This window comes from Strongylocentrotus purpuratus, unplaced genomic scaffold, assembly GCF_000002235.5.
Source record: "Strongylocentrotus purpuratus isolate Spur 01 unplaced genomic scaffold, Spur_5.0 spur5_contig_861, whole genome shotgun sequence".
NCBI classification, from domain to species: domain Eukaryota; kingdom Metazoa; phylum Echinodermata; class Echinoidea; order Camarodonta; family Strongylocentrotidae; genus Strongylocentrotus; species Strongylocentrotus purpuratus.
Genome location: NW_022145570.1, coordinates 144141 through 170206, shown reverse-complemented (window position 1 = coordinate 170206; position 26066 = coordinate 144141). Strand labels below are relative to the sequence as shown.

Below are 26066 nucleotides of genomic sequence, written 5' to 3'. Positions count from 1 at the left end.
AGGATGGTATGAGTTTCTAGTCAAATTGGACCTACATCTCTCCAGGATTAGCATTGATTTTAGTTGGACCAATAAGACCAGGACTATCAAGCGTATACAATATACAGTTTACCTTGTGAATAACATTTTTGAAAAAAATCTGAAAAACATTTCATACAGTTCAGAACAAAATATAATTAGCCAGTGGCATACCTAGAGAGGGGCATAAGGCATGTCACCCCCCCCCCCCCCCCCCATTGATTAATGGGAAAGAGAGAGAGAGAGAGAGAGAGATAAAGAAACAAGCGAGGGCAAAGACAAAGTGAGAATGAGATTATTCCACCCCCATGCACATCCTACCCCCCCCCCCCACTCAAAGATCCTGTTCTCATGGATTTCATCTACTGCATAAGTCCAGTGCGCCCCCCCCCCCCCCCCCCCCATCCCCAAGATCGGCACTGTAGCAACTGCCAGAAAATGTATCATTATAAGCTGAGACAACATGTGGACACTCTTTTTTCGACACATCATTATGCAGCTTGGCTATTGACTACAGGACCATCTGCACTGTGAAACATCTCCTCATAGTATGATTTAATTGTCCTTATCATCATATGATACTAGAAAGACACTGTCCTGAGATTCAGTTGATCGGAAAGTTCTTGGTTGGGAGAGGCCACACAAGTTCTGTATGAGAAAGGAAGATTGAGAGAATATGATGGTAAGAGAGAAAGAGACGGTGAGAGAGGTGGAGAGAGAAAGAGAAAGAGAAAGCAAGAGAGAGAGAGAGAGAGAGAGAGAGAGATGGAGAAAGAAAGAGGGAGACAGAGTAGATAGAGAGGAGGAGAGAAAGAGAGAGAGAAGGGATACGTGGAGCGGAGAGTTTCCGATTTAGAGAATATGATGGGACAAAAAAAAAGAGATAGAGATAAAGAGTGAAAGGAGGGGAGAGTGAAAGAAGGGGAGAGAGAAAGAAAAAGAAAGATAAAGCAAGAGAGAGAGAAACACAGAAAGAAAGAGAGAGACATAGAGATGAAAGGTGAGGAAATGGGCAAGAGAGAAAGATAGAGAGGAGAGTGGGGGAGGGATACAATGAGGGGAGAGAAGAGAGAAGAGAAAGGGGAGTCAGAGATGAAAGGGTGGGGCAGGACAGAGAAACAAGAGTGGAGAGAAGGGGAAGAAAAGGGATACAGAGAAGGGAAGAGAAAGGGAGATGGAGGGAGAAAAATAGAGAGAGCCAATAAGTTCAGAGGAGAAAGAGTGTGAATGAGAAAGAGAGGGAAAAGGAAAATGGAGGGAAGACAAAGAACAAAAAAGAGACAGAGAGATAGTGAGGTATAAGAGAACGAGATGAATGAAAAAAGATGAGAAAAAACAAACAACAGATTTAGGTATATTTCAAAGACACAAATCAAGATTAGAGTAACATCTACTCCTGCATTATATACATGTATAGGATACAAATTTATCTGTTGACAAAAAGCAAAATAAAGGTAGCATACCCAAATCTGAGCGTGTTTACAGCAGTTTTGACAGCAATAAGCCCAACCCATAAAACCAATCACAATAAGTGCTCTTCAGCACGTCAACACCATTCTTGATTTCAAACAATTCACCAATTTATGCGTATGCGATGCTTCATTGGTATTGATTTTCGTCTCACCCCCACATGAAAACACAACAAGGCACAATACAGAGCAATTATTCATGCATTTGATATCAATATTTTCTGTGGCAGGTAAATGGATGAATGCCAACTGTTTAAAAAAGTATAACTTTAGGAGAATGTAAAAAGAAATCATTAACACGGTTAATCTATACATGTAATCAGTATGTGATTTGGGATTATTGCATTCATATGAGCTCACACAAATATCATAAATCTATTGTAACTGCAGGGGAATATTACTTGAACTTTATGACTACAAAATATGACAATTAATGATATGATATATAACCTGTTATTTTGATTTGTTTTTATGGTACATCTGCATGTTTTTATTGGATGAAACAATAAAACCCACGTAAACGCAGGAATACAATGATTATGGAAGGCATAGAAGTGAAGACTTGTCAGAGTTGATTTGGGCGGGGGCTCAGTTATTGCACACTATAAATAATTATCCATATTTATGTACATAGTTTTCTATTGTTAAATGTTATATTGTATTTTCTATCATTTGTATTTTCACTGTAAAAAAGCCATTGGAAGCAAAATTTGTATGTGATGTTTGCATGCATGGACCAATAAAATAATCTTGAATCTTGAATCTTGAATTGTCTGTATGAACAAGGGAGAGCTACCAATCAGCTAGCTAAAGACCATGATTTAAAAGCTCCATTACTGCCATTTCAGTCCTTTTCTTTTTTATTCCTCAACTTTTGTTATCGTACACCTAGATTTATTAATCGAGGGCTGAAAGCATTCCCAGCTTCATGCTAACTCTGCATCTCTCTTATGTCATGTTAATTGTAGAAATGAGTAATTTTCTGCTATATATTGTCTATGTTCTATACAATATGAGTATCATGTACTCTGAAACGTAAATTATATCACACTGACATTAATCAGGCCTGATAATTACCCGATTTAAATCGGTTTCCCGATTTCTTTGATTTTCCCCGATTTTTTTCTTCCTGATTTTCCCCCAATTTTCCTGATGTTCCTCTTATTTTCTCTATTCTTCCCAATTTTTTTACTCAAAAAGGGGGAATGTTTTTCGATGCCATTTTTCCCCGCGAATTCTCTTCTTTTTTTTTTTTTGCTCAAGGGGGGCGTGGTAGAGGGAAAAAAAAACCTTTTTTTTTTGGTGCTCACTATCACCCCTGCATTATGTATATTTTAAATATGTAAGTTTAAAATGTGATATAGAAATCAATAAATAAAATCAATTGTAAGAACATGACAAAGCTCACCATTGTCTAAGACCACGTCCATTGGCTGATCGTATCTGTTCAGGAACTCAGCCGGGGTGCAAAGGTCGGGTGTGAAGAGTAGATAACCGATCAAATCTGCCGTCAGAAGCAAAGAGCAAAGTCATCAGTGATACATGTTGAGTCATTATGCGACCCGAGAGAAACATTTCATCATGCGTTGCTAACAGAATGAACTCGACGTGATGGATAGTTATTCATTCCGTATGCGCAGAGTGTTCCAGACAGATCCATAAGCACTTGACAAAGAGGGGCCTGGATTTGGGGAATCATTTACTTCTGAAAATGGCTGCGTTAGGCAGCTACATTCATTCAAAAACAGGAACTAATGTCTCTTTTACTTTTCTATTTCCTACAAGTTCATACAGGTCCACTATTCACATCTTCTTTTCTTTTTCTCTCCTTCTTTCTCTTGTCCTCATTAAGAGAGGTGGGCCAATATAAGCATGCTGAGCTACACAACATTATAAAATACTTTGCACTTTTAAACAGCCATTGATATCTACTACAGATGCATCTAACAGTAATTTTTTTTTTATCAATTTGAAGTTTATATTAAACAGGCCTCTATCATATTCCAACCTTAATATTACAGCCATTTTTACTGTATATAAAATTGTACAATCATGGGCAGTGATAAGGTTACAAGTAATTGAATTCAGCTATTTAAGATCGCAAAAAGTTGCATCTTCACATTTTGTATCACAAAGGTCGTGTAACAGGACCATCAGACCAGACGCGATGACCCCTTTGAAAGTAAGCCCTCAAACAAGACTTTGGGTGGTATTCTCGAAAGCGGACTAACTTTAGTCCATGGTTTAATCCACTGACTAAGTATGGAATGCCAAGTGTCCATATGAATATATTTCTGAATAATTTGATATGTCCCTAAATTACCATAATAACATAATTATATCATAGTTATATTGTTGTTTATTAATTATGTTATTACATTTTATTTTAATTTAGTGACACATTAAATTATTCAAAAACATATTCATATGGACACTTGGCATTCCATACTTAGTCAGTGAATTAACCATGGACTAAAGTTAGTCTGCTTTCGAGAATACCACCCTTTATGTATGTATGTATAACTCACCTTGAGGGATCAGAAGGTCAGACACTTTTTCATGGAGCTGGTCCATCACGGTCTTTAATGTGATCTGCAGTAAACAAAAACAAAAGACAAAATAATAATATACCATACTTATATAGCGCATATCACAATATGTCTCCATGCGATGTAAGAAAGAGAAAGAAGGAAAGATATAGAGTAACATAAGAAGAATGAGATAAGCTCAACATTCTTCCTCTAGTTAACATTGGAAAGTATTTTTGAAAAGAAATGTTTTAAGACGTGCCTTAAAGTTGTCAACAGTATCACAGTTTTTTTAGATTTTCTGATAATATATTCCAAAGTTGGGCCGATGCAACCTGAAAAGAAATAGTGAGCGTATCCTCTTTTTCTATCAAAGTGTTGATCGTATTTATATGCACAGAAGCTTTTGCATGTATTTTTTCACAAAATGATAGGTAACAATTGAGGGAAGGAGAGCTTTGTGCAACATAGTGGCTTTATGAAATTACTCATTTAATACTGGTCTTGATTAATTTGATGGCAAACCTTTTAAGACCGGTATAATAGTTGAATAATCATGAAGCTTTTGATATACTTATCTCATATTAAATACAGTGTGACACAGGGAGATTATTTGTGTGGCATACCTTTAATCTAAAGGAAGAATAGCAATATTGCAGTGTTTTTAAAGGGGCTTTGGCAGCAAATAACTCTTAAAATTCAGAATGAACCTACAAATTGAGCTCCCCCCCCCCCCTCCACACAAACACACACAAGTTATATCTAACAGTTCTTTCTGTCAGAGATACATTAAGACCTTGTTCTTCTTCATACTTAAAATGGCAATTAACTTAGAAGTTGACATGGATTCCAGTTTACTGTACCACCAAAAAAAATTCTAGCGATGTGATCTGAGCAGCACGAAACTTTTGCAAAACTCAATCACGCGCAAACTTTGTGGAAGTTTCATATTTCACAGTGCTGCACAAAAATCTGGAAGTTGTCATGTACATGTAGGGTTGGGGGCATGTAGGCTCTTAAAAAAAAGAGAGTTTTCAAACAATGGGACATAAGACTGTCCTCTTACACAAGTTAATTTGTATGGCACTTTTCCACTGCACCTGAAGATGAAAACATCAGATTTGTTCTGCCCTTGGTTACAAAACTACATTTCTATAAATACGACATGACAGTAAGACTGACAAAATTGCCCAATTATATGGAGTTTTTCCCTCCAGGCTAGGCAAGGAAGAGTTTGCTTACAAATTACAATCTCTTTCATCCATCTTTGTGGTTGCTATAGCAACACTATATTGAAAATGATTACTAGAAGGGCATGGCTGCTAGGCATTGGATTCAAGAGCAAAACAAAATTAGTTCACAAGTTGCTGAATTCAATTTTTGAGAAAATAAAAAAATCTTATGAAGTACATGTATGTGGATCATAATAAATTGATTATGGCTACCAATTTTTTTCACTAATATCTTCTATATTTGTTGGAATACAGGCTGAACATGTACTTGATTTGATTTTTCAATTGTTTTTATACTAATCTACTTGTTATACTCCTACTGCTACTACTTCTTCTACTACTACTGCTAATACTACTAATTCAACTACTACTACTACTACTACTACTACTACTACTACTACTACTACTAATACTACTACTACAACTACTACTATTTCTTCTTCTACTACTACTACACTACTACTACTACTAGTACTAGTACTACTACTACTTCTACTTCTACTACTAGTACTACTACTTCTATTACTGCTACTAGTACTACTACTTCTACTTCTACTACTAGTACTACTACTTCTACTACTACTACTAGTACTACTACTTCTACTTCTACTACTAGTACTACTACTTCTACTACTACTACTAGTACTACTACTTCTACTTCTACTACTAGTACTGCTACCATACTATACTACTGCTGCTGCTGCTAAGACAATTACAAATTCATTGGCAACAACATTGCTCGGCGTGAACTATATTCTGAAGAACAGTTTAATATTCCTTGATTTCTGAACTGCTATAGTTCATTAACCCTTTAGCTCCTGAATCCTCTCCTTCCCCATATATGTTTTAATACAGAGACCATCAGGGGGCGTTTCACAAAACTTGTCATCAGTGACAAGTGACAATTTGTGTTATAAGCTACTGAAATCCTTGCTTCTGCTTGGTTATCAGCAGATTTGTCACTGATTTTTTGTTCTTTGTCATTGAAAAAAGGCTTTGTGAAATGCCCCCCCCCCCAGGTTTCCTGTGGACAAAGATACTGTAGAATGCAGTCAACAGAATTATAAAACAAAGAAACCATGTGTTCACATACCCCCGATGAAGAGAACACTTTGATGCTATTTAGAAGGACGTACATGTACATGTCATGTTCTCTCTATAAGATTACAGCACAATGACGTAAATGCAAGCCAAGAGTAGCTAATTGACAGTTGAGCCTGACAAAGTACAAAATGGGATTTGTCCAACTGTCGTACATTCAAATTTTTTCTTCAAAATCATGGATTTGAGAATTAGTTACCTTGGTTTTCTACTAGAATCGATTTGTTTTTTTTGGATAGATTTCTGTGCTTTTGACGTCAATGCCCAAAGTCTAGTTATTCCCAAGCATCAAGCTACTTTGCATGTTGATGTTATAGATGATAATTAATCGACAGTTGAGCCCAACAAAGTACAAAATGGGATTTGTCCAACTGTCGTACATTAAAAAAAATGTTTTCACAAACATGGATTTAAGAATTAGTTACCTAGGTTTTCTACTGTATCAATTTGTGTTTTGGGAGGATAGATTTCTGTGTTTTTGACGTCAATGCGCAAAGTCTGGTTATTCCCAAGCATCAAGCTCCTTTGCATATTGATGTTGAAGATGCTATTTGATGGCTAAAATACAGTGTGTCCCGAAAAAAACTATACACTTTTGAAATGGCTGTTGAATAACAAATATATGATTCTAGGGGAAAAGTTATATATGTATGGAAAGCTCATATACTCAACTTTCATATGACACCAAAAGTTGCGAAAATAATTCATGCTCGGGTGAGCACTGCTCACTTTTGTAAAGGGTATGAAAATTAGGTTGCGCAGGAATTAGCCTTCCAATGTGTGAGAGGTAAATCCTTTGGAGCTTACGGAATTGAGGATGATATGACCAATTTATGATCAATTGTGATGAGTTTGGGTTTGCTGAGTGAAATGTTTGGTTTATGGGATTAACATTTTATGCATGAGTGAACAGGAATTGCATTTTTTTTATTGTAGCACTGTAACTTCCCTGTTAGACTCAGTGGTGTGTTCATGGGAGTCAGGATGGGGTGATGGTACATGTTGTAATTTCCATGTTACAAACTGTTATTCTCTGTGACTTTGAATGAAAACCTTCATTTTCGATTATTGTAAGATTAGTTGAACATCTCATTGATTTATTCAATACCCAGGTAGGGATAATGTAAATCGAATATTCAAATACGGTTTGTTGAAAAAAGGAATGTCCAAGATGTCGGCTACTTATTCTTCAGGTAAATGGTAACTGAAATGTGGGGTGAAGGTTTTTATTCAAAGTCACAAATGTAAACTAGATGGAACTTCGACTGCGCGCAGTCGAAATGATGCCTCCGTCATAGAGCAATTTTACAAACCAAAACAGAAGAAATTGTTCAAATTCAAGTTCTATTGTAATCCATTAACAGGTTCTCAGAATATTGTGATTACAAGCAATTTCTCACATACATATATGACCCTTTGATCTTTGACCACATGACCCTAACATCTACTCAGTTCATTGGCTCTGCAAGATGTCCAGAGTTAAATAGTAATCCATCTGTCAGTTCTAATGAGAATGCGTTCACAAGCTATTTTTGCATACATAATGAGCCCATGACCTTTGACCTTTGACCTCATGACCCAAGAATCTACACAGTTCATTGGCTCTGCAAGATACATACATGATCTAAGTTTGGGAGGAATCCATCAATCTGTTCTAATGATAATGCGATCACAAGCTATTTTTGCATGCATAATGAGCCGCATGACCTTTGACCTTGACCTCATGACCCCAAAATTTAATCAGTTCATCGGCTCTGCAAGTAACATACATGACCTAAGTTTGGCAGGAATCCATCAATCGGTTCTTGAGATAACGCGATCACGAGCTGTTTCAGCATACATAATGAGCCCTGTGACCTTTGACCTTTGACCTTGTGACCCCAAAATCTAATCAGTTCATCGTCTCTGCAAGATACATACATGACCAAAGTGTGGCAGGAATCCATCAATCGGTTCTTCAGATAACGCGATCACGAGCTGTTTTGCATATATAATGAGCCCTGTGACCTTTGACCTTTGACCTCGTGACCCCAAAATCTAATCAGTTCATCGACACTGCAAGATACATACATGACCAAAGTTTGGCAGGAATCCATCCATCGGTTCTTCAGATAACGCGATCACGAGAACGGGACGTACGGACGGACGGACGTACGTACGTACGGACGTACGTACGGACGGACGGACAACCCGAAAACATAATGCCTCCGGCTACTTCGTAACGGAGGCATAAAAATAACAGTTTGTAACATGGAAATTACAACATGTACCATCACCCCATCCTGACTCTCATGAACACACCACTGAGTCTACTAGGGAAAGTTACAATGCTACAATAGAAAAATGAAATTCCTGTTCCGTGCATAAAATTTTGGTTTAATAAACCATGGAATTCACTCAGCAAATCATGAATTTATCATATCACCCTCAATGTTGTAAGCTCCAAAGGATTTACCTCTCACACATTGGAAGGCTAATTCCGGCGCAACCTAATTTTCATACCCTTTACAAAAGTGAGCAGTGCTCACCCAAGCATGAATTATTTTCAAACTTGTTGGTGTCATATGAAAGTTGAGTTTATGGGCTTTCCATACATATACAACTTTTTCCCCTAGAATCATATATTTTTTATTCGGCAGCCATTTCAAAAGTGTATAGTTTTTTTCGGGACACACTGTAGATGGGTTATTATTCAAATGCAGGAGGACGGATGACTATTTGCGTCAATCCATCTCATGGAAAATGGTGGATTTCAGAACTAAATACGTAGATGTTTATAATGGCATTTGTTTTCGAAATATCTTGGCATTTCAATGTTAATGCCTCTTGCAAAACAACTTCAAAGAATCTTTCACAAAATACTTTGACATGTCTATCTTACAGTATGGAGTTGGTGCTTGGCAGCAAAGACTAATTATATACCAGTACACAGAGTTAAAAAAATCAATAGATTTTGTTTTTTGATTATGAAAAATTAGTAGATTATGTAGATCTTTTTAAAAATTATATTTTAATCAATATTTTCACTCTTTTTACTTGAAGCCAATATCAAATGGAAATTCTTAATGATCCTTCCCTCATCTAATCTCCCTTTAACAAAATAAAAATCAAACAAATAATAGCAACAAAATACACCTTGGAGACTAAATCTTTGGCAAACTTAATTTTTAAACCCCCGCATATACCTACTTGAATTCGTTTTCCTCTATTGATGATGTGCATGCAAGTACATGTATGTTGTATGAAGTTGCTATCTTGTTCAGATTGAGCATACTGTCAAAAATGTAGGTTACATGTCATAGTATCCATGACTACTTTTTTTCTAACACTGATATATGATTTTTGGGTAAGATTGAATTGGTGGAAGTAAAAGTTGTTCATATTTCCAATATAAGGAGAATGTTTTGAAAGCCCCTAGGCAATCCTTTTCCTTGATTTAGCTCTTTTTATTACTATGCACGATCACAGATAAATATGAATAGGTGTCATCAAAAGCAAAGCTTAAATTGGTGTCCTCATCATAAATCAATAGTAAATCTCCATATATTTGCAATGATGCAACAGAACATAGAAGGTTAAACGGGAAGAGAATCAGAGAGAGAGAGAGAGAGATACACACACACAAACGGACAAAGGAAGACAGAGAGACAGATCTATACACAGGCAGATAATTAATGAGTAAAATAAATGATAACAGCAAATGAATAATTGCCCCCCCCCCCAAAAAAAAAAAAAAAAAAAAAAAAAAGCAAGCAATAAAGAAAACTTCAATTTATATCTTTGTCTTTCCAATAGTTCCACATCTAAAGAAGATGGTCCACAAATTTTCTGTGCATTTTCTCAACAATATCAAATATCAAATAGAGTGATAGTGAAACAGTCCTCACAGAATTTATTTCCAAGAAAACACACCATTAATAGATAATACGGCAGTAGAATAATGATGAGGGCATTTGATGGGTGGATGATTAGTATGCTAGTCGGCAAAATAGACACCATTACCAAAGCAAGGAGACAGTAATACTGGAAAAAATGGCCAAGGATGCTTGGCCAATTTGAAAGATGAGAAAGGAAAAAACGAGCAAAACAAAGCTGTCAGTGAAACGATATCATTAGAATGACCAGATGATGCCAGAGCATCGCTGCAAGAGATACTGGAATTAATTGGCAGATTAACTGGGCAATATCTTCTTGTTATTAATAGCAAATATGGGATCTAAAAAGTTGTATTAAAAAAAAATTGTGGTTATTTGTCTTATGTTAGCTGTATCTTTTTCGTTACATCATAATTATCTTTGGTAACTCGTTTCCAAGTTTTATGGAAGAACACACAAAACAAAAAAATAAATAAATGAGGAATCAAAAAGAAAATGACTGAAATGGCAGTAATGTAGCTTTTAAATCTTGGTCATTAGCTAGCTAATTGGCAATTCTCCCGTTTATACAGACGATTGAGCCCCCGCTCAAATCTACTCTGACAAGTCTTTACTTCTATGCCTTCCCTAATCATTGTATTCCTGCCTTTGCATAGAAAACTTTTGATTGTTTCATCCACTAAAACACACAGATGTACAATAAAAACAAAATCAAAATCAGAATGACAATTTCGTTTGGAAATCGGTATTGCAATTACCTACGTCAAACTACATGCATGTAGGCTTATGGTTGGGGTTGTTTATCTAACCTTTCATCTATCAACAAAGAATAAAATAAACAAAATTTCCTTATTTATACATGATAATTAAGAAATAACTATGTGTATTTCTCTTCACTTCTCTCCTTATTGACTGACTTACTTACTTGACTTAGGTGCATAGGACGGTGTGTCCCCTTGCTCCCCTACGAGAAATCATGTTCCAGTCTGATCTGTCCTGGGCTCGTTGCTCTGCCTCTTGTGTGGATAATCCCACATCGTATTGAACCTGGTCCTTCCATCTCTTTGGAGGGCGTCCCCGAGGTCTGCGTCCATTAAAGTCATTTTGGAATGCTTGGTATGGTAGGCGGTGATGCGGCATGCGTAAAACATGGCCAAACCATTTCAAGCAACGTTTGGTTATTTCCTCGCATATGGTGCTTGGGATGTTCAGTCTCTGCCTGATCTCTTCGTTCCTAATCTTGTCCATTAGGTGAACTCCAAGGATGGTCCGGAGACACCTCATTTCAAATACTTCAAGCTTATTTCTATCAGATTTTCGGAGAGTCCAGGATTCTGCTCCATATGTGGCAATAGGGAGGATAAGTGCTCTGTAGATCCTGACTTTGAGACTCCTAGAAATATCTTGGTTGGACCAGATGGCACTTTTCAGTCTTCCGAATGCCCAAGCAGCCAGTCGTGTACGTCTCTTCACGTCCTCTTCTATGGATGGAACTGTGCTGCCGAGAAAGACAAATTTTTCCACTTTCTCAATGTTGGTGTTGTTAAGTGAAATATCTTGATGATCCTCTGTCATGACTTTGCATTTTGTTGCATTGATTTTCATACCCCATCTTCTACAAGCCTTCTCCAGTTCATTTGTTGAGATTTGGAGGTTTTCAAATATGAGTTCCATCAGGGTGGTGTCATCTGCATATCTGATGTTGTTGATACGCATGTCACCCATCTGTATTCCACTTTCTAGTTGTTGGATGTCCTTCATCACATATTCCAGGAATAGGTTGAAGAGACTTGGAGAGAGGAGGCAGCCTTGTCTTACCCCAGTTATGACATCAAACCATTCAGTTATCTTTCCATTCATCATAACAGAGCATTTGGTTTGTTTGTACATGCTCTCTATGAGGTCAACTAAGGGCTTGTCCACTCCAATGGAACGCAGACATTTCCAAAGAGCTTCTCGCCATATGGTATCAAATGCTGCTTTAAAGTCAACAAAGTTCAGGTGGATTGGTATCCTTCTTTCTCTGGCCTTTTCGATGATCTGTCTGACGACAAACACAGCATCTGTGGTGCCCCTAAGACTTCTGAATCCACATTGTTCCTCCGTCAGATGATTCTCGATAGTTCCTTGGATTCTCATGAGGACCATTCTACAGAAAACTTTCCCGGGTATTGAGAGTAGAGTTATAGCTCTGTAGTTGGATGGATCCAGCTTGTCTCCTTTCTTAAACACTGGGGTGATAAGACCCTTGCTCCAGTCTTCCGGGGTTTCACCTTCCGACCATGCTGCATTTATTATTTTGAGCAGGAGTTGTCTCATTGGTTGTCCACCAGCCTTTAGAGTTTCAGCAGCTATTTTGTCCCACCCGCAGGCCTTGTTGTTCTTCAATAGTTTTATTGCCGTCTCTACTTCTTCAATTGTGAAAGGTTCACTTGGATTATCTGTAGGTTGTGGGTCAGGTATGGTCAGAAGAGCATTTTCGTCCCTTGGAAATTGCGTGTTAAGGTGAATGCTAAAATGTACTTCCCAGCATTTCAACACATCTGCGGGAGCAGTTTTTAAGATGCCGTCCTTGTTCTTAACAGCAAGTTGCATTTTGTCTCTCTCACCAGATAGTTTCTTCACCTTCTTGAAGAGCTCGTGGCTGTTGTTCTTTGTGTGAGCTAATTCCATCTCTTCCACCTCCTTGTCAAGAATTTTCTTCTTCCACTTCTTCACTTCATACTTGACCGCTTTATTAAGTTTTGTGTAGCTTTTCTTGTTGCGGGCCGAGGGATTGTTCATCATGAGGATTCTGGCTTTCCTCCTTTGTTCACAAGCCTTACAGACCTCCTCTGGGAGACCTTTAACTTGTCTCGACCTTTTGAAGCCTACAATTTCCTCTGAGATATTATTGGTTGTATCTCTGAATTTCTTCCACAGCTCATCCACATCTGTATCCGGGAGCTGAAGTAGTGGTTCAAAGGCACCTCCAATCCTGGCTTTGAATGCTTTTACAATGTTAGAGTCATTAAATCTGCCCACATCATAGCTTTTCGGGAGGCTCTTCATTCGCTTGGCCTTTGTAGGTGAGAACATCACATGTTCCTTATTTTATTAGGTAATAATTGATAGAGCATTAAAGAAATTTAAAAAAAGAGAAACTGATGCTTAGTAGACTGATCACTCAGTTTTCCCAAGAGATTTGTCCAAAAAATAATAATTTAAAGGCCGCGATCCATCTACAACCTTACCGCGCAAGATGGCGGTCTCCTGCGTTCTAAATTACCTCTCTGATTTATTGAAAATAGTTATCATATACATGTATTTCTGTATGCTTCATATAATATCATTGTACATGATTTTCATTTTAATTACTTTTATAACAACTGTATTAATTGTTTTTGCTATTGTTAAGATTTTTGGAATTTGAATTTGTATCTTTTTGAATGCAGAAATGAGACCAAACAAACAAACAAAAATAAACAATACATTACTACATTACATGAAGAACTGAAGATGTATCTATATGTACAAATAGGTTGGCTTGTAAATTCAGTCCTTGTGGCCTGTCACAAGGTACTGAACACATTTACCTTTCTTTTATATAGCCAGAGTATCAATGGCCCAAATAAAGGCAGATTCCCTGCCATTAAATCTGACATTAGCTTCTAAATGGGCTAGTACCTATGCAGTTAAAAGCACTTCAAAACCCATTAGTACTTTGCCTTCAGTATCCGGAAGATTCAGTATACTCCATAAGTACCATGTACATAACAGGATCTCTCCTGTCTTTTTACTTGATATCCATTTTAAAAGGAAATATACATGTAGTATGGGTTCTAATTTGTACCTGAACAAATTGAACTAGGAATTTATTTATCCAAGGTTATGACTAGTATCGAGTGAAAAAAAAGGAAAAGATGGCAATGTGCTTGCAGTAGTAGTAGTAGTAGTAGTAGTAGTAGTAGTAGAAGTAGTAGTAGTAGTATTAGTAGTGTAGTATAGTAGTAGTAGTAGTAGTAGCAGGTGTACATGTGTACATAGACAAACTCATTTATTATCTAACTTGTTTGGCACGTTGGTTTATCTCAAGTTTCAGGTTCCAAAGGCAGCAGAATGCCTTTATGAAGAAAACCTCTGGAAATTATTTGTTAACAGATGTACTGTAATTGCATTGTTCTTTTTGATGCTATTTGACTTGTGTAACTGTATCTTAATAAGATAATGATCATGGAAACAAATTAAATCAAATTAAATCAGATCAAACTCGATGAACAGGGCATAGACTACAAACAGTGGCTGTCTCATACAATGATAAAGGCAGATTACCTACGAAAGCTCGGCTTCCAGCTCTCAGTAATTGATTAGCCCTAATGACGGTGACACGACCAGTCCATCAGTTGGGATCATCATTGGACGTAGGAAGAGTTTCCTTCTAAAAGGTGCTAAATCCACTTTTACGGCACAACCATGGAGTGTGTCTCGAATGACGTACATGTATATCAATTTATTTCATCCAAATATAAAAAATCTCTTTAAATGACCAATCACTTATACCGGTATGTTTCTTTCTGACATCACCTATACAGTCAAACCTGCCTTAGTGGCCACCTCCCTCTAAAGGCTAACTGTCTACAGTGACCACATTTTCTGTTTCTCTTGGACGGCCTTAGTAGACAGGTTTGACCGTATTACTCAATGGTCATTTTTCTTTTTTTTTTTCACTTTTAGAAGGAAATATCTTGTATGTATCGTAAGTCTTTGTTCTTTTGTTTTGATCAATTTTTTGCTTCTTTTTTCTTCACTGATGGACAATAAACAATGAATATGAACTAATGGAAGGAAAAACGTCATATTGTATGTAACACATTGCAAGAAATCACCTCCAGTGTTTTCAAAAAGATTCCTTTTATGAGCTATCACTTCCTTTGATATTTACAACTGTATATGGTAGGGCTCTTGCCTTAAATCGTGTTGAGGAAGAACATTTTTTTCCAAATCAATTCTAGTAGTAATTGATTATTAACATTTATTTTCAAGAAATTGTGCATTTTTTCTCCAAAATAATGCTTTTGAACATTTAATATGTTGAAATTCATCAAAAGATTGCACTAAGCATCTAAGACTGTCTACAACCGCATCATTTCTACTGAATTCATAAATTTTACAAATTTGTTATGAAGGATTTAGGACCTTTTTGAATGAAAGAGATTTCTATTGAGCACCCTTATATTGAAATATAATGTATAATAAAACTTAACTGTCTATCAACAACAAAAAAGATATTAGTGCTTTTGATTGAATGCAAAATGCGATACATAAATATAATTGATTTTTCAGTTTGTATATAGCAAAAAAATCCAATAAAGTGTGCTGTATGGGACAGATTAATGTTAATGACAAACAACACAACAAGGAAAAAGAATTAGAAATAAACATTCAATTATTGAAGAGGTGTGTCTTCAAGTCCTTTTTGAAAGAGTCAATTAAAGTGGAAAAGTAGTCGATTGAAGTGGAAAAGTAGTCAAAAGAAGGAAAGATACATATGTAGTGCATTTCATTCCTGTTTGTCAGATCCGCATATTCATCTAAAACATCAATTTATGTCAAAATTGGATTTAGTCCGTTTTGGAATTGAGCTGTTCGTACACTTCCTGAGTGCATTTTACATGGTTAGCCTCATTAATTTGTCCACAACATGTCGGGTGAGTATGCTCATTAGGGGGACACCAGGAGTGGGTTGTCTAAGAGCTCCCAGACCAGCTAGGGTCCTTCAATTACCTACGTATGTACTTGTTGAATCCATTGGCTGAAAGCACCAGGGGCGATATTGTTGATGCTACTTAACCCACTGAATGTTAAGCTCCAGATAACTCTAACTGGAGGTCTAAGCACCGGGTGTGTTACAGTCACCATTTATTATCAGGTGAAATAATCGAATAGAGGAAAAAGTGGCACTTGTGTTCAGATTGGTGGGCTATTCAAAAAGTCTGAATATTCGAATATTATTCCAAGGTCTACATTATAGTTATAACAAATAAAATTCTATCCAAAGGTTTTATGTTCTGTTTAGCATTTTCGGGATTGTGATGGAATTTCATTCAAAATAGTTTGGAACAACAAGATATATAATACAATCAAGTGAATTATTAATCTTTAAAGAAAATAGTGAGCTTCACTTTATAGCATTTACCCTGTTCCCTACATGTTTTTAAAAACAGCATTATTATCCCTTCAGTAATTACAAATAAGATCCATCATACATGCATACAAAAACCAAGAAATGCACTCAGGAAAAGAAAAACATGATTACAGAAGGGACAATTTTTATTTTCAAACAAACCTAAAAAACTAATGTTTTTGCCTGTTACTTCTACATATCATCTGTTTGGAGCCAAAAGGGCATTAACCCATGATACCATTAAAGATGAAGTTGAGTTCTGGTCATGCGATTGCATTGTGAAAGAAACGGTGTGGAATCGACCAGAAAAGGTTGATCATCTAGCATATAAGAATTTCTGTGTATTGCAAGGTTCTGGAATCATCCAAATGATAAGAAATTTGGCCAAGTCTTGGAAAAGTTACAAACACTGTACACAGAAAGATGTATATGGGACTACATGAACACGTGGCGTAAAAAGCCGGCCCCCCGATTTTTACGATGTTACATGCATATTTAGAATATGAAAGCATTTGAAGAGCCATGCTTTTCAGGGAACATGTCTTATCTGATGTTCTTCCACACTTGCATAATAAGAATGAGTAATGCTCACAAATAATTTTTCACCTCTTCCCAGAACTCAACCTTCTCTTTAAACAGTTACTACCCTTTTGGCTTTCAACCTGCAATATGCTCCATTAAGCCATGATCTAAGCACTTCAACGGTTTTCCTAAGTTAAAATTGAATAGTAACCTCAATAAATCAGTCAGTTGTCATTCAAGTTGCAGAGCCATTTGAAAGGTCTTTCATTGGAGCATGTACGACATATATTTGGGCAGGGACCAAAGACAAATACAACACCTATTCATGATTTTGTTATTAACAAACCTGTCAATGACATGAACTGCAGGAACTTAAAGTTTTCAGAATATCACTATTCAGACAACCTCCAATGTACAGAGCATTACAAACAAAAATCCAAAACCTAATTATATTTACATTAAATCATCTAAATGATAATTAGGGAAAACCCCACTAAAAAACAGAATTTCTCCAAAAGAAACTTCGCAGTAGCATTCATATAGAGAACAGAGCAACAAGGATATATTATCTAGAATTTCAAATCCTCATATATCTTCATAACTCATAACTCATTTAAAAAAGCTCAATGATGCACTGCAGTTGGATCTGTTTCCATGGAAACATACCTAACTGGAACATCACTCTAAATCTACCTCATATTAAATTCAAACCTTATCATGCGTGTTCTCCTTTTTATTTTATCATAGATATCTTTGAAATTTAAATTCCTTTGATATCTTTCTCTAAATGGGCCTGTCCCAACAGTCTTTTTTTTTACATTATTTGTTTACAGATAGGGGTTTGAGGCGAGGCGATGGGAGGGGAAAGGGGGGGGGGTGCAAAGTCTTCTAATGTTTGGGCAACTACCACCTCACATTAAATTTGGTCTGTTAAATTTTGTAAGTTTCTTTTTTTCAGTTACACAAGCAACATGTTCCTCTTTTCTTCTCTGCCTCAAATTCTCCACACAAGCAGCCACTTTAAAGGCATTATTCAACAATGCCAAACCTGATCTGCATGGCCCTATGTGTTATCAGCATCTGTGATATGGTGTAATAACATGGCTAGTAACTCCATGGTTATAATGAAGCCCTAAAAAAAGTGCCTTCAAAAAGTAAAATTTTTTGGGTGACCGGTTTTACCATGTTTCTCCAATAAAATGTAGTGTAATAAAAACCATTGGGAAAGTGGTTTTTGAAATTTCAAATTCCAATCATAAATATCTTGATAATCATAAGGTCGATCGGCTTGTAAACGTCATGGGATTCCTGACTACCTGAAGGTTTATACTTGATACCCAATCCTTTTAATGAGTATAGATTCAAGAATATTCATGCATGCATGTATCAATGCATTCCAATTATGAGATCTTACCTCACAAGCTTTTACATATTTTCCATTTGTTTTGTTTTGTTAGGAATTGCTTCTTTTTCCTTCTGTGTATTATTAACTGCCATTTGTGAGAGGGTTTTCAAGTAGCTCATTTCATGCTAATCTCTAGCAGACATGTTGGAGATATTTATCTTTAGGATTCTAATTATTCATGAAGAGCATGGATTTAAAAAAAAGTCATTAAAACTTCTGTTCAGATTCTGAAGATTCATTCTTTTGCACCTCATCTTTGTTGCTGTTGGTTTTTATTGCGTTTTCCATCGTTGTTGGATGATTTTCGCCTTGACATTCACCATGATTTTTGCATGTGTGTATAATGTAAAAAAATTGGTAAAGGAAATCGCTTCTCGTTCCCCTGTGAATTATCTTCTCTCTTCTCTTCTTTTCTTTTCTTTCTGTCTTGTTCTCTTTTCATTATTCTATTTATCTTTTTTTTCCTCATCCAATCTCTCATATGTATACATACATGTGTGTATGTGTAGGGGGACTCTTTGTCTCTCTTTGTCTCTCTTTGTCTCTCTCTCTCTCTCCTTTCTTTCTTTCTTTCTTTCTTTCTTTCTTTCTTTCTTTCTCTCTCTTTCTCTCTCTCTCACACTTTGAAATATAACATCAAGCCTGTGACAACCTCTCTCCCACATTTATCCATAAATGTGTTTACCTTTCCCTCATAAACCAGTCCACTTCCCTCACCACCATCAAAGAGTCCACAAAATGTTCATATACTATCCTCCTATTCTCCACATATCTTAAAACCTTCAGCACTTGTTTCGATCATCTTCTCCTATCTTATTTCATCCACACACTAACGATCTTCCATCCATCTTCATCTTCCTCTCCTATGAATCCCAAAGATACCTCAGAAAGAAACGTCCCCTACGGCACCTTACCCATGCAGGTTGCTTTACGGATGACTGAAGCACTCGTCGTGCTAATAAAATCAAGCGCGCTTCCAGGCCACATTTAACCCAAAATTTATGTAAGTTAGCTCGACTCACTTGGCAAGATGCCAAGAGATCTCAGTGGAAACAGCACCTGGGAATTCCGTTTTAACTAATTTCTTTTTAGTTGTGCCCTTGTCCCGGCTGGAATTCCCAGTTTGGACAGACATTCACAATGTTCTTTGTGGTTGGTTTTCATGCTCATGAGAATGGGACAATTTCAAGAGCACTTTTCTTAAACCTCTTTCTCATTTGGGACCATAGCAATACAAAGCCTTCTTGGAAATGTTATTGCAAACTTGATTCTAATTTCATATAATTCATGCTTTTTTATAATGGCCGGGACTGTAGATTTAAGAAATCTCAAAAGGTAAGGGAATTTACATAAAAAATATGAAATTGGGAAATAAATTAAATACATCAAGAGAAAAGATTAATCTCGGTATTCTATCATATATATGCACGGGCAATTACACAGGAAGTAGCCTTCCCAGATAATTGGCTGATTTCCAAATCAAATAAATAAAGTGCCACAAGCATTGGGATTCAGAGAGATATAAGTGATAGGGAGAATTCAAATTTATATAGATATCAATGTTGGCAGTGTTTCACAAAACACTCATAAGTAACATTTCACCGACATCCGATTGAAAAGCGTGTGTTGTATTGAACACAAACTTTAATAGGATGTCCGTGAACTCGTACTTATGACTTTTTCGTTAAATGATGCCCTGGCAGACATTGTATGGTCATTTATATGTATGCATAAAAACTTGTGGTATTCTAATTAAGACAGAATAAAAATTCATTCATCAAAAAAGCTTATTAAATTTAGAACTTACTTTGGGTTGTTTGCTGAGATAGGATCCAAGTTTCAGCATTAGGGCAAGACACTCTGGGGCCTGAAAAAATAAAGATTTGAAGGTTCATTGGTGTTTCTACAAAATGATCAATTTTCTAGGTGGATAGATCATAGAAAATGTAGCGTTTGCACTCAAAGCAGGGGAAATTCAGCATTTGAGGGAAATGAGCAATTACTTATCACTTGATGTGTTACATGGGTGAGAGTTATTATAGTATGTATCAATGTTTAAAGTCTGATGAAATCTCAAAATTGGAAATATAAGAGATGTATACAGGGCCTTTTTTATTCCATATTTGTCATGGATCAATAACCTAGTCCGCCATACATTATTTGGAGTACAAGTATATTATATATGGCCAGTGTACTGTATGTGCCAAAGGTCAAGCTTGGCACTCCTGTATCTGTTCCATTAATCAACAAAGACAAGTAAAGAGTTATAATGCAGATTCCTTTTTAAAGCCTATCTCCACTAGTTCGGCCCAGAGGGATTGGACCTCCCTGCAAGGTCACTGGCAGGTGGTTATCTCATCTAATCGGCTCTCAATTGACATAAGAAAAAGGGGACCATGGGGTATCAACGGGTACCCCTTAGGCATTGTTGATTATATAGTAGCTATAAGTAGTACAGTGGGGCTTTAAGAAAAAGAGTTTAAGTTATTTGGGTGCGAAGTGCTGGAACTCTATTTCACAAGAACTTAAACTTGAGTTCGCATATAATGAATTGAATTTCAAACGTAATCTAAATAAGTATATGAAATCAAGAGCCATAGATGAGTAATCCCTGTCCCCTATAAATATTTCATATGTCTTTTGGGTGTATGTTGTATTTATTTTGTATATATTTACCGGTATTTTATCAGTATTATATGTATTATGTTGTATATATTTTCATTTTGATATTGTATGTTTTTATGTATGCATGGCCCTACGGAAGAACAGTCCATTGGCTGAGGTAGGCCTCTTTGCTTAAATAAATAAATGAAAATGAATTGAAATAACAAAGCTTGACTGACCAGTTTCTCGATGGGCTCGGTGGTCTCGTACTCCTGGAGCCTGGAGGCCGGGAGGTTGAGCACCCTGAAGCTCCACTGGGAGAAGAGCCTGGTCGGAACGTTGCTGGAGACCACCAGGATCTTACTCTGCTCCACCAAGTGATTCTCCTGGATCAGGTCACGCAGGTCACGCACCAGGGCCATCAGCATCTCGCTTGAGGACTGATAAGTGAAAGAAAAGTTATCAATTTTAATAATAATAACAATCGAAACGGTGCTAATAAAGGGCTTACCACCGATTCGTCTCTAAGCTCTATAACAAACAAAATACAATGATAAACAATTACATATTAAAAAAACAAAAAAGTGCAAATAAACCTACAAATTACAATACATATGAAATATACAGAGTAAGTTAGGTAATCATCAAAAGCAATCTTGAATAAATGTGTCTTGAGACAAGTTTTGAATTGGTTACTAACAGTTTGCTTTCGTTCTATCAATAAGAATACTAACAGTAATACTTAACTACTATAACATACTACTATTATTACTAATGATGAAGGTGATGATGATGATGATAATGATACCGATGATAATAATGATGATGAAAATGACAAAGATGATAATGATAAAGATAATGATTTTCTTCAAATATATAGTAAGCTTATCCTTCACATTAAATATATCAATTATCAAATTTAATCAATATCATTATGATGTAGTATTTATATTAACATACCATTTTATCATTTACAATTTTTTTTTTTTTTTAATGATATTTTTCCTACTTACTGAATTTTATAATCTACTGTTTTAATGCATTAAATACAACTTTTTATTTGGTATATTTTTAATAAAACCGAAAAAATTGAATTGTTTTGATAATGATGATGATTATGATAAAGATAGATTATAATGATGATGATGATGATTATAATAATAGTAATAGTAATAATGATGATGATAATCATGCCAGTAAAGATTATAATATTAACTAGGATGAAGATGATGGTAATAATAAACGATAATGAATGTAACAATAACGCTGAAAAAAATGATAATGAAAGTTAAATACCAACAGCATTATATTCATTGTTTTCAATAACAACTGCAACTGTGACATGGAACCCTTTACAAACAGAACAAAATATTATTTTGTGATTGGTAGACCTTTAATAAGAGACACACCCACCTCGACGAGATGAACAAAGTGATTGGGGTAGACCAACAACATTCCCGTTGCCCCTTCACCTTGGAAGTGATTCTGCCAATTCTTGAACTGTTTTTCATAATGAGCTGGTGGAAAAAAAAAACAGGAAAATAAACCAAATAATAGAAAAAGTGATATTCTTAAACATGATAATTAATGAAGAAACAACTGATAAGATCATTCACATATTAAAAGCACAATGAACAATGAACAAATAAAGTCTGGAGATGCCATCAATAGACTGTTATTTCATTATGTATTACTTTTGTAAATAGATTTCAAACAAGATTGGAAACAAGGAAAACAAAATAACACATTTGCTAGCAACTGAATCATGTACTGTATGGTGTTAGTGCATCCCCTTTAAACAACTATACATGTCAGAATTAATTGAACAATATAAGTACCTTGATGTATGAGCTAGCATTTGAACTGTAAATAAACCTATTGTTTTGAACAAATTTATTTTTCCAAGAAATAGTGATGATTTGACAGAACAAAAATATTTTAATTAAGGTTATAAGAATGCCTTTTCCTACTCCGATTAATATGATTTAGGAAAATACGTAAGAATTTTTTAGTAAAGTCATTTTGAACTATGAACCATTAACGGGAGAGACTGTACTAGTTTCTTACCTCCTAAATCCCTCTTGTCCTGTAATGAATCAGTAAGTTTTGCTACATATACCAGTCTGTGAAGAAGGGATTTCTGTAAGGCAAGAAAGGAAAAAAAAAGCTTAAACAAATTAAATACTACGTGGAATCACTTCAATGAAATCTTGCTTGTACTAAAGCAAATAAAAGGCAAAGAAATCCCCCCCCCCAAAAAAAATGTAATTTCAAACTAACCAGGCTTATACTTATACAAAAAACCCACACACTTTATCACACATCGCACTACTCAATAACATGCAGTAACTTGAAAGTCCATCAAATACAATCAAATATTGAATATGAAATTCTATATAAAGTGCAATACCCGATCAGGGTCCACTTTGCGAATCTTTCCAAGTATCGAATCTAGAACACTGTGTCTGGGTCGTGTCAACACCTCTGTTGGGTCAACCCATCGGTACTGAGGCTGGGTCGTCTGCTTTCCACTGTTCTGACTCGTTGCCATGACAAACAATAACTTTGGTAGATTTGATTGGTATATAGCCTAATAAAGGTCAATCTAAATAACTATTTTTTCCACATCAGTCTTTTCCAAGTCAGCCTTTCTCCAGTCGGTCTTTTCCAAGTTGGCATTTATCCAGTTTGTCTTTTCCAAGTCAGCCTTTCTCCAGTCGGTCTTTTCCAAGTCTCCTTTTTTCAAGTTGGCATTTTCCAAGTCAGCCTTTTTCTCAATCAATCTTTTTGAATTATAAATCAAAACCAAACCGCTTCACGAAAGAACAAAAAGTCTTGCTTCCAAGCCCAAAAATATGTAAAATCAAAGATTATGATACAACTACATCAAGCTGAAGCAAGCATTCAAAGAAAATGCTAGTGGTTCCATCTCCAAGAAAACTAAGATGAAAACAGTGTACAGAATACCAAGTTCAAGCTGAGATACAGTAATATACGGTAGAATAGTATCCTGTCAAAGACTGTCCAAAAAGGGCAATATTCAGAAAAAAAGTGCTCCACAATCAGGGTAGAGTGGTAGACTTGACAAAGCAGATGATAATTTTCTGACTCATTTATATAGATATATATCTGTACATCATGTACATGCTAGGTTGATACTGGTCAATATTACTTGTACAGAGGGCTAATATTTCAAAAGCCTTCAATTAATTATTCGTATCATATAGCTCAAACGCAGGTGACATCTACAAACACATCTCCAACAGACAGCTGATTTCATCTGGTTTCCATAGCAACCATACAAACAAGACTGTTCATCCAGGAATTTCCCACGGAGATGCTAACAATGACAGTGACACCTAACTTTCCATCTTCTCCCTGTGAGGTCATGCACTAAAATATTGATTATTCTTTTCATTCCTACACTAGTACAGTATATGTACATATACCCAATCAATCAAAATGTTTTATCTTTACCTTCATGTATGTACAGTACATAAAGTGCAAACATTAGTTTGAAAGATTTTGTTCACGTGTGTAAATATTTCACAAGGAACTGTTTATTTTACTCAGCGATTGAGATGACACACTTTTTTATGTTTCATATCTCTTTCTCTAATTTTTTTTTTTTTTACACTAACGATAGAGTTGTACATTATATTATCAAAATAATAATAATAATAATATTTAATTTTCATATAGCGATTAATACAAATGTCTGTAAGCGCTTTACAAATATACTAATATAAAATATTGAACAAAGGCAGTTCAATACATGGGGAAGGGTTCTCAACTTGTGTTTTTCCCCAAGATTCAGGTTGGATCATAATGACTCGTCCTTTGACAAGGAATTATTAATGGCGTATTGATACAGGCCTGTGTCTAGGCCATCATCAGGGAGACAGGTGCAACGTAAGTGTAATTATTTCCTGAATTAGGATGGGGGGGGGGGGGTTGTCCGGAGATTTGACCAAAAAATCCACTGTCTTTTGCCATTGCCATTGAATTCACGGGAAAATATGCATCAAATGACACTATCTTTTATTTATAATATTGCTAACATACCTTCAGAAAGATTTATGGAATATTTGACGCAAAATTGTTCAAATTAGTTCTAGAGGTCTACTTTGAAATATTTGTTTGGATACACAATTAAGGCCAAGGGTAAAGTGGTGGTGGAACAGAAAATTTATGGACTTTTTTCACACATTTCTCTAGATAGTCTAGGCCTAGAATATGTAATGAAACTGCAAATAGTACGACTCATCAATAACTATTTTCATCATGATCAACAACGGGCTATAATATCAACTTTCATCTGCTGCTTTTTTGAAAATTGAGAAATTCTGGGTGCATGCTGCCATGGCCATGCATACATTTTCCTGCCAAATATGAATAAGACTAGGCTAGTCAATGGAAGTGGAAAGAAGATATGAATCTTCAACACTTGCCCAACAATATGCAAGCATCTCAATCTAACTATTGCTCACTCATCAACAGACGACACCAATTAACACTCAAATGTCAAAAAGGTAGAAATACAATACAACCGTTTTCTCTCAATAAGGCAAAGCCTTACTCTAGTCTTAGCCTAGTCTAGACGAGACTATTCCTTAATTTTTAAAGGAAAAGTCAGAGTCATCACCAAGACGTCTAGACTCTATTCATCAGTTATCAATATCATCAAGCTAATCTTTTCTTTATCTTCCTAAATGAAAGTTAATGTTAGAATTCTAGACACATCGTTGGAAATAACAATGCACCTGAGCAAGGAGCCTACCCAATTAATCAGCTGATTCAGTGATTGACCCCTCATTTTTTTCAAACATTTCCCTCCCGGAACTCAGGCGAGGAAGGTCCATTAAAATTTGCTACACGATCGTGAATAGTCGAGTCGATTTTTGTTCAACCATGTCATACATTTTCAACATGGGATAGTATCATTGCATTCCTTTTTTTATATTCTCACCTTGTTAAGGGCACGGTTTCTCTCCTCTATGACTTCGAGGAGATTTAATCTGGTATTTTCGTACATGGATTCGGGCCGTTCAGTTGCCATTTTAGCGTGTGGTTGTCAAAGCAACTTCACGTTTTCCGACACTAGCTGGCGCTAGAGCTAAGCGATTAAACGCGATATCGAGCCTGCGAG

The 26066-nt window shown here is 36.0% G+C and overlaps 1 protein-coding gene across 1 annotated transcript; it reads right to left on the bottom strand.

Annotated features, from left to right (window-relative positions):
* Positions 1 to 411: 411 nt before the first annotated feature.
* Positions 412 to 26011, bottom strand: LOC105443474 (testis-expressed protein 47-like). Its single transcript, XM_030998696.1, has 8 exons — positions 25887 to 26011; positions 22985 to 23057; positions 22331 to 22434; positions 21157 to 21357; positions 20121 to 20180; positions 4016 to 4079; positions 2896 to 2991; positions 412 to 666 (listed from the first exon to the last, which is right to left on the bottom strand). Exons 1-8 carry the CDS (start codon positions 25974 to 25976, stop codon positions 623 to 625), a joined length of 732 nt encoding a protein of 243 aa, XP_030854556.1. The 5' UTR covers positions 25977 to 26011; the 3' UTR covers positions 412 to 622.
* Between the last annotated feature and the right edge of the window lie 55 nt (positions 26012 to 26066).

Bases quoted from the DNA above. Each gene is read 5' to 3' on its own strand.
- LOC105443474 (XM_030998696.1), bottom strand. From the start codon at position 25,976: ATGGCAACTGAACGGCCCGAATCCATGTACGAAAATACCAGATTAAAT. The intron at 20,181-21,156 runs GTCAGTCAAGCT...TTATTTTTTCAG, and splicing joins CCGAGCCCATCGAGAAACTG to GCCCCAGAGTGTCTTGCCCT. The intron at 667-2,895 runs GTGAGCTTTGTC...TTTCTCATACAG, and splicing joins GGACGTGGTCTTAGACAATG to AACTTGTGTGGCCTCTCCCA.